Source organism: Cryptomeria japonica, unplaced genomic scaffold (assembly GCF_030272615.1).
Source record: "Cryptomeria japonica unplaced genomic scaffold, Sugi_1.0 HiC_scaffold_1881, whole genome shotgun sequence".
NCBI classification, from domain to species: domain Eukaryota; kingdom Viridiplantae; phylum Streptophyta; class Pinopsida; order Cupressales; family Cupressaceae; genus Cryptomeria; species Cryptomeria japonica.
In genome coordinates this window covers 11474-22000 of record NW_026730152.1, presented here as the reverse complement: position 1 = coordinate 22000, position 10527 = coordinate 11474, and the positions used below count along the sequence as shown (strand labels likewise).

At 37.0% G+C, this 10527-nt stretch overlaps 1 protein-coding gene across 1 annotated transcript; it reads right to left on the bottom strand.

Annotated features, from left to right (window-relative positions):
• Positions 1-8045: 8045 nt before the first annotated feature.
• LOC131073045 (L-type lectin-domain containing receptor kinase IX.1-like) lies at positions 8046-10175 on the bottom strand. The gene has a single exon (XM_059216357.1). The coding sequence runs from the start codon at positions 10173-10175 to the stop codon at positions 8046-8048; it is 2130 nt and encodes a 709-aa protein (XP_059072340.1).
• Positions 10176-10527: the final 352 nt, after the last annotated feature.

Below are 10527 nucleotides of genomic sequence, written 5' to 3'. Positions count from 1 at the left end.
AGTCATTTTACTGATTACTTTTCTCATTCCACTACTCCCCCTTTGGCATCAATGACAAAGGTTGTCAAAGTGGCAATAGATGACACCATTCCAATTTTGAAAATGATAGCACCAAAATGTAATGTAGATAATAAAGATTCTTTGAGTCAACTTGACACTTTGTCTAAGTATATTACTGAAAACACTGTGACAATTGAACAAATAAAAGAGGAAGCATTCAAGGAGAGATTAGAGAAGGAAAAACACAAATTCTTTGAGGAAGAAATAAAGAAGTGTACAAGGCAATTTGACACACTTCTACCAGAACTATGTAGCACATTGAAGGAATTCAAAACTTTGTACAGGGATACATGTAAAACTAACTTTTTCATAGTTGATATAGACAAGAAAATTATCAAGATACATGAAGAAATAAATCAACTAGCTGACAATTTCATTAATTCATCTAATTCATTATCAGTTTTTGAGCAGAAAATAACAGGTTTTGAGGAAGAACTACTAAAGTTGGAAAGAGACAAAGAAAGAATAAAAGGAAAGGCTAAAGATCTTAAATGGAGACTTAGTCCAAAATTGGACTATCTCGCCTCCTTAAGGAAAGAAATATCTAATGCCTTGATTCAAGGACAGAAAACATCGGCAGAGCAAATGCAACACCTCACCGGTACAGTTCAGAGGACAGAGGCCGCAATAAAAGACAGCAAAAATATCATTGAGAGCTTGAATCTGGTATGTCCATACACAAATATGGTATAAACGCCAACTCAAATAAAATGTATGTCTATATACGTGAATGTCTTTTCATATACAAAAATATACATGCCAACTAGACATGTAAGAATCCCAAAACTATCTATAACATCCTAAGCTACTGATGGATCATCAAAATTGATACTCTTCACCGCACTACTCGGCTCTGAAGGATCTTGCATAAGAAAAAATAAATCACAATTAAGATTAGTTATTTTATATAACTCACATTCGAAAATTTAACATAAAAATGAACTATAATTCAACTATTCTTGTTTACCTCATCTCCATGTTTTCTCTTTAGATTTGGAGGCCTCTTGATGTATGTCTTCGATAGAGGAGGTATGTTTTCAATATTTTCATACACAACCTACATATGTTCACAAACATGACATTGATACAAGTTAGCATATAATTGTCACTGATAATAACGAATCTATGTCTAGATATGTATAATCATTATAAGTTATTTAAACTATTCATTCAATCATATTTGCATTCAATTACCTTTCCCTTATCTCCAGCTGCACTACCAGATCCCAAATTGCATAGCCCCTCACTTGTGCTACTTGTGGCCTACAAGAGTAAAATAAGATATACATGCAAGTTACTACATAATCTAATTAATGCCAATATAAATGATGAGCATGTATGTACAATAAAATACAAATGACTAGGTGCAATAATATATGTACCGTAAAGCTATCAAGGCCAAATGAAATGGCCATCGAGGTGCCCTCCTAGATCTGTGTCAACTCCTCCTCTATCATCAACTGTTAAATAGAACATGTAAATAAACATTTGTACTTAATATTAACTAGATTATAAATATTCATTTATAATGTAGAATAAATTGTGAAAATACAAATCTTACCTCTACATAATCAACGTATGATGAAGATGCCTCCTCGCCTCTAGCATGCGAGGACTCTCTAGGGTATCCTCCAGTCCCTGTCATAACATCTGGTGCATCGTGCATCTCATGCACCTCATAATCTACAGTGTGCACATGAGGATCAACAAGCTATCCAATTGAACCCAAGCATAGGTGTCCACACATGACACAACAATGGGGCACACAAATGTGTGGAGCCAAGGAGGACGTGGCAGTGCCATCGGATGCACTGCTACCATCAAAAGAAGACTGAGCTACTGCCCGAGCCTAAGAAACCAAAAGGCTACTCAAAGAGTGAGTAGTCGATATGGTCCGTGACACCGCCTCATAGATGGTATCTAGATTATGCACTAGAGATGGGAAATCAACAGGAGGAGGGGGGACATATGGGCTCTGGACTACTCTGACTTCCCTGGAGGTCTATTTTGGGGCATACCTAAACCCACACCCTGGAAAGGTTGGATGTCAAAGTAGTTCACATGTTTTCCTAAAACAAACTCAGCATACACTTTTTTGATGAAATAGAAGGGGACATCAAGATTGTTGTTGGGTGGTTTATCGAAAACCATCCACCAATGATCCCAAAAGTTTTTCACAATATCATCATGTGAACCATTTAATAGAAAGTTTTATTTTTTGGGGGTCTACGGGTTGACCAGTGTGGGGATTCACAAACAATGCAACGTTATCGGCTTTGGATATCTCGAGATCCTTGATCTCCTTATAGGACAAGCCATCTGCATATTGTTCCCTTATAGAATCTCACCACAAAAGAGAGACATTGTGCTCCTTGGTGAAAATTTCTATACTCTTTATGATGGATAGGAGGGGATCAAATATTGGGTTTAGGCGAGGGATCCTACGATAGACATCTACAATCCCCCTCAATTGGTTCAAATTTTATGCAATTAAATCCTGAATTGAGGGGGGGTTTGGCAAATGAGGGTTTTGTGCAGGAGGGTTTGGTTGTTGCGGTTGTGGTTGATCAATGTTTTCACTGTTATCCCCCATTTTTAACCTAATTGAATGTAAACAATTGAATTTAGTTAACAAATTTGAACAATTTTGAATTTGATTTTAAAAAACCCAGTTTTCATGAAAAAAACATATTTTGAATGAAAAAACAAATAAACATTAAAAAAATGCAAAAATTTGAATGAAAATGATGAAAAACAATAAAAATCCTGCCTTTTATTGGTTTTTTTTGCAAATTTGGGTCACAAAATCGTATATCGAATTTGCTTCAATTCACACAGCCCGTGGGTAAAAAATAACCCATGGGCTATCATAGTCCTCTTTTATTGTCTCAGAGAAATCAGATATCTGATTTTTATAGTTAAATTATTTTAAAATAACAATATATTATATAATGTATTATTATATTATATAATATAATATAATAATATATTATATATTAAATATATTATATAATATAATAATATATTATATAATACGTATTATATAATATATAATATATTATTATATTATATATTATATATTATGTAATATATAATATATTATTATTATGTAATATGTAATATATTATATAATATATCATTTATTTTTTAATTTAAAATTACCTATAAAAATTGGATATCTGATTTGCCTAGGTGTTTACCATGCCAAGGTGTACTAACACCCAGGCCAAGCAAAAAGTCAACACGGATTTTCGTATTTTTAGGCGAGTGGAAAAGGCTATTTTTTTCACATTGCCACTTTTTGGCCCCCCATGATCCTGCACTAACCCAATTTAGGGACCCCAAGTCCAAGCAACATGAATGAATTGAATTATTTGATACAATATAAGATTCTATTTGTATTTATGATATGGCTACCAAATACATAAGATGAATGAGAGAATAATGAATTTCTTTTATGTAATTTTAGAGCTATTTAAGTTCTTCTCCAAGCAACATAGCATTATTTACTCCACTTTGGAAACTGCACCTATATTACACTCATCTTACTGAGATGCTTGAATTTTCTTACTTTAATTATACATAGAGCAATTTAAACCAAACGAATTGAGGGTCGAAAGTTATATACTATAACAACTTTACTACATGACATGGTTGTGATGAATTATATGTAGTCTTAAATGGATATGGTAGAGAAGAGTCATCACTTGCTTGGAGGTGGTTGTTAAAATTTGAAAGTACTCATTCCTCTTCCTACATGTCTTACTACTAGTAGCATAAACATTTCCATTGCAACGCCTCTATAGAACTATGGCCTAGCTAATCCTAGTTCTAGTAATAAAATATATCCTCCATCTCCACCTAACTTGCATAATTAGATAATACTTGTTAGCAAAATAAAAGTATTAATGAGTTCACCATTCAATGCTCATTTTTATTGTGCTAGCTTTCCTTTAGGTCTATTGTTCAACTTTCTTTTTTCCACCATCAATGTGACCAATATAGTCCATATCACCAATTATGTTACACCCACTTTACCAAACCAAGTTTAAAATAATTATTTTGTTTGCTTATTGGAAGAGCTTACTATTGTACTCTCATTTGAGATTTGTACCTCGTTATCATCAAAATCCTTGATCTTCAACATTGAGAATGATGTTCTACAAGGGTTTCTTCTAAAAAAATAGGTTTGTTGGATCAAATAATCAAGAAGATCCTTCCTCCATCCAATCCCAACAAAAATAGAAGTAATTGGAGCAACATTGAATGTATGATATTATCCTTCCATATACATCTAGTACTACTATTCCCACATGTAGTACTACTATGTTACATCTAATTTGCACATTGTTGACACACAAATATTGATAAAAAAATTACCAATATATGTACATGTTTAGCACCATTGGGAGAAATTGAAAAATATGGCATAAACAACAAGCTTATGACTAATGGATTTATAATTAAATGCTCTAGTTCTTCTATAAAAAAGGTAGGCAATATTTTAAGGAGATTTTGTAGAAAACTAGTTTAGAGATAACTAATCTACCCACCTAAAAGGTCTTAGTTACATCGAAGAATTTTTAATCTTCTTTTGTTTTAATTTTAAATCTTAATTCTTGTACCTTCAAATTATAGATAAATGGCATTTTGTGTGATTATAGTTTTAAGTAGGCTAATGTTTTAGTTTAGTAAACTATACCATAGAACCAAAGTTATTTACATTGAGTTTTTCACTACATCCCATGTCCTTTGACTATTACAAGTTCATTGCATCTTGAAATTGCTCAAGTTATAATCAATTTTATCTATATCACCCTAGATCAAAAAGGTTACATATATTAAGGATATAATAAATTCATTGTCATTAAACATTACAAAAAAAAGCATAGTTATATTTTTTCTACGTTTTATGTTACAATTAAATTTAAGAACTCATTTCAATATGTATTGTTTTATTTTCTTTGAAAGCCTTTTTTAACAAAATATATTGTTAGATTACTTACTATTTGAGATGTTAATTGGAAGAATATTTAATATATGACTTTATGAAAGGGTCAATTTATAAAAATGATCATTTCTTTATGAGAACCCCAATGATCATCCAACTAAAAATGCACTATGTTTACATTTATTCTTAACTCATCCTCAATTGACTAAAAATAAAATAAAAAATCAAACAATATGTATGAAATTAAGCACTTCATCTATTTTGAAGGTGACCTATACATTTACTACTATTTGTCCTCAAATAATTGAATAAAAGAAACATTCCAAACAATCATTCACCACCATCATTGCTTCATATACCTTTGCGTAATCCCCAAATTTATCAATTCTAATCTATGCATATGATACTATAATTCTATATCACATTACTATGAATAAATGTGTGGACAACGAAGCTCATCAAGACAGAAAGGACATTTTTAGGAAATATTGTTTAAAGAAGAAAGCTATTTCAAAAAAATGAAACTGCTCTGTGAGTCACTTTCGTATCTTCTTACTGTGCCCTACAAGGAAAGAGACTGATATGGGGGGCCCTCTTAAAAGGACGGAACCAAAAAACTATGAAGTGTTGCAGAGTAATGAAGAAATTTGGGATCTCTTCCATAATGTAGGTCTAACCCCTTATTTTCTTGCCATGAAAGGGTAGAACATGGCCTTGTTTGCAAGATTCTGTAACTCATGGCAGAATGGTACGGTTACCATGGGAAGTATATCTTATGTGGTGTCGCTGGAGTTTATCATAGAGGTCACGAGACTGAAAAATGAAGGGGAAAAAGTTGAGAGGCAAAGTAATGGGTACTACAAGGCTTACATGAAGAAATTCTTCGAATAGGGTGAACGACCAGTTGCTATTGAAAATGGGTATGGTCGCTCTGCTCTCCCTAAACCCTACCCAATTAAAGCTATGAGATTTCCACAATCCATTTTGTATACTAGTTTATTTTTTGTGGATTTGATTGTGTGTAATTTTTTCCCATTGTTAATTATTTCATTATGAAATATTTTATCTTGGAAGGGCGCTACACTACTATTCTAGTGTATCACTTTCCAATTCTAAATCATATTAGGCATGGAGAAAGGGTTAATTTGCCTTTTCTATTTTCGTCCTTAGAATCTTGTATTGAAAATGGGGCTAATCTGCCAATTCATCAAGGCTTAATTTACCTCATGTATAAATTTTGTTTTGACCATTCCCCAAACTCTAGCCATTTGCTATCCCTCCCTAACATTGTTGAGAAAAAGAAGAAGAAACAGGGTTCCTCAACCAAGATTGAATTAATTGAATCCAAACCTCTTTGCTCGTTAGACTCTACTCTCCCGGTTAAATCCAAGGATAGGAAAGCCCCAATGTTACAGGAAATGGAACCTCTTGAGGTAGCCCTTCTTAATATCAACTTGGATAAAAGAAAAATGGAAACCCCAAAGAACAACCCTGCCAAAGTCAAAAAGACTGAAAAAGACTCGGTAAGGAAGAATATAACTATTGACCTAGACCTACATGACTCTGAAAATGAGGAGGAGAAGTTTCTGTAGAAAGAAAGAAAAGTGGGGAGCTCAGGGGAGAGAAGGTCGGCTAGACTCCATGAAAAGGAGAAGAAAAGCATGACGAAGACAAAAGAGTTGGTGGCAAATCTCGAGGATGTCTTTAATTTGGGGGAAACTAAAGAGATATCCACTGATAATCCGGAGGATGACGATTTGTAGACTGAAGAAGAGGATCAAGATGAGCAATTTAAAAAAGAAATGGAGGATGAGACTAAAATGGAGGAGGATTCTAAAAATCCAGACCAAAGCCCTTTGCCCCTCAACTGCATGGATGAGGAAGAGATAGTCCCTTGTTCACAAGAAATGCCGCAAGACAAACAGATGAGCAGTAATATGGAGGATCAAATAAAGGAGCTCAAAGAGCGTTATCTCAACCTAAAAGAGAGGAATGAATCTTTTAAGCAAAAGTTTGATGACCTGTGCGAGGCTTTTAGTTCTCTTTGTCATATTACTAATGGTGTAATGAACAAGGGAGTCATGGGAGTGGTGTTTGGATAGGGTAAAATAAAGAAGAAAACCAGGAAGATGGTAAAGGAGGGGAAGAAAGTGGAAGGCACTGAAGGCAAGAATGAGGAACAGGAGGACACTTGGGAGACCTAGATCAACGAACTTTAGTGCAACTGGAATTTGATCAGTAATGACTAGGAAGTCCTCTAGTTAAGTGGATTACTAGATATATAAAGTTTATAGTTTTTATGCTTTGTTGGGCCTGCGTGCCTCTTAAAACTGACTATATTTTGATGTTGACTGCTACTCTTATGTTTAATTCTAGAAAGATTAGTATCTCTGTTAGTATGATAGGTAGATGGTGTTAGAGTTAGCATGTTTAGCTATAGAGACATGTTAATTTTCGATCATTTTTTATGGTAGGCTGTTATTAGTATTGTTTGGCTGGCTGTAGCCAGAATTTTTGTTGTTGTTTTGAGACATTGCTGTTCTAAGGTTCAGGACCTTCTCCCTGCTAATATAATAAAAAACATTATATTAAATATCAAAATTATTTTAATTTTATTCCAGATAAAATAGAAAAATCTGTAAATGTTTATTATATATACATATATATTTACAATAATGCAAACACTAACCACTACATTACATTTGTTAACAAACTGAAAATCACAAAACTAATGTTCAACAGAAACGAACGGCTAGCGCAATCTGCAACACAATCTACAATCTGTTTTATCCGTGTTTTTGTATAACAAACAATTGCAGCTGTTGCTTGTTTTATTGTAGGCTAATGAAGGTCAACAGTTCACAGAAGTTCTATATTTTGTAATTTCTTTCATTTGTAAATAAATGACTGTTTTTGCAAGTTTTCTTCCTATTTTCCAACCAGATCTTACTGTGCTGTGCAGGATTAGATAACATTTTACACAAACACTACAAAGGAAAAGACAGTAAAATTTTGGCAACCTATGGGTGCCTCTCTATCTACCACTATGTAGCGTGGAAGACGTAATGGATCCCCTGCTACTCTCGCCCATGAGACCATACGATGCGGCATCTCCCCTTGTATTTGGAGACAAGGTGAACTGAGAACTGGCAGGTCGAACCGTTGGTAAAGCAACATAGATCGCCAGGGGCCTGGTGAGAGGCAGCTGCGGCAGCTCCTCATCTGGGTTCATGAGCACTTGGATGGCTTGTCTGATAGAAGGACGTAACTGTGGATCAGGATGCGAGCACGCTAAACCCAAGATCAATACTCTTTTTATCTGCTCTTCATCATGATCAGGCCCTTCCAATTTGGGATCCACACACTGCAATACTCTCTCCTCGCTGTAAAGCCCCCAAATCCAGTCCACCAAATTTCGTTCAGCCAATCGGGACTCGCGCTCCACCACTCGCCTACCCGCGGCCACCTCCAAAAGCACGATCCCAAAACTGAACACATCTGATTCTGCGGTGGCCTTGCCCGTGTAGCTGCACTCGGGCGCAACGTACCCGGGCGTACCCGCCAGCAGTGTCATCACGCCCGGATTATGATCGTCGTGCTCGATAAGCCGGGCCAGACCAAAGTCCCCCAGGCGGGCGTTGAATTTCCGGTCGAGCATTACATTGCTGGGCTTCACGTCTCGGTGAATGACTCTCTGCTCCCATTCTTCGTGCAGGTACAGCAAAGCCGAGGCCAGGCCGCACAAAATCCTGTGGCGCCGCGACCAATTTAAGGCCGGGTCCCTGGTTCTGTCGTAAAGAAACTTGTCCAAGCTTCCGTTGGGCATGCAATCGTAAACCAGAAGAAGCTCGTCACGCTCGTGGCACCAGCCCTGAAGCTGCACCAGATTCCGGTGGCGGAGGCGGCCGATGGTGTTGATTTCTGAGATGAATTCCCTTTCACCCTGCTTTGACCTGTCGGAAATTCTCTTCACCGCCACCAACGCCACGTCTTCGTTGCCGCCGGCGTTGAAGTTTCCTCTGTAGACGCTTCCGAACCCGCCGGTTCCTAGAAGTTCCGCTTCGCTGAAGTTGTTGGTGGCGGCGGCTAGTTGACTGTACGAGAATCGTTGAGGCGCGTTATGGATTATTGCCAGCTCTTCGACGAAGCTTCCTCGGCCAAGAGTTATAGTAGCCTGGTTTTTCCTTTTCAATCTCTTAACCGCAAACCACGAGGTTATTAATCCAACCGTAACCAGTCCGACCATAATTGAGCCCACCAAAACGCCGACTTTGACCCCACCGTTGGATCCTAGCGGTGTTCCCACCGGGGACAAATTCAGAGAAGACTCCGGCAACACCACGGACCTGAAATTCCAGTTGAGAATTCTTTGTATTTCGAATGAATTCCCGGTTGTTGCAGAAAATCCCACGTACGCCAATCTTGGAACAATTTTTTCGAGCTGCACCGTGCGATTGAGAAGGCTTACGTAGGCCGAACTACTGTTTGCATAGCGCGCATAGATTTGCAGGGATTTAGCCCACCCGTCGTAGTCGACCCGGACTTGTATTGCTCGCGCAGCCTGGATATCCATGCCGTGCTCTTCCATACTAGCAGTTGCGTTGGATTTGATGCCCTGGATGTCGATGCCCACATGATTGACGTCGACTGGGTCAAATTCATTATGGAATGTGTCGAATTCGATGGCAAGCTGGCCGGTCGTGTTTCCGTCCGTGGACTGGTTGAAGAGGCCGAGGAATGCCCCGCTGCTCTTTGCTATAAAGCTTTTTTTGTTTTCTGATACAATGATGAAGGCAATACCGTCGCCATTGAAATTCCTGACGGCTGTGATGTTTTTCACGAAGATGGTGAAGGCGGTGGTGAAACTCGCCGGCCACATCGTGATCTGCTTGCGGTACAGAACCCTTCCGATAGACTGGAGAAGATAAGCCGTTTCGTTTATAGATGAAACGTTTATAGTGGGGTTTAAATCTGGCGTTAGATTGATATAACCATATTCAGCAGAAAAGTTAGCGTCCCCCATGTATATGAGCTGCTGGCTGTTGTTTTGCGTAAAGTTGGCAAAGGAAAATTTAGTGCTGCTGCCATTAGACTGCTGTGCAGAGCAAATAAAAACTGGAAGCAGGCATATCAAAGCACAAATTTGATTTTTCAACATTATCATCCTTGTAATATCTAGTAATCGGATCTCCCAGCCTTTACAGTTAAACCACTCCAGATAGATAATCAATTGTTCAGAAATCCGTTGGTTTTGGCTCACATTACATGTGGTTTGTCATGTTCTTCAGACTTGACTTTGAATGGCCAAAATGTTTGCCGCTTAGTTCAATCTTCGATTATGACTCTTTTGGAAAATTAGATGTAGTTTATACTATTATTCATTGTGGACTTTTGAATTCGTTGGAAACTTAGATGTAGTTTAATACTATTCGTTGGTAGTTATACTATTCTTCATCCTAGAATTTGAATGATTCAAAATTGGCAAATATTCGTTCTCCTTTGCCTTTCAAGATTGG

Coding starts and splice junctions, on each gene's coding strand:
- LOC131073045 (XM_059216357.1), bottom strand. CDS start 10,175: ATGATAATGTTGAAAAATCAAATTTGTGCTTTGATATGCCTGCTTCCA.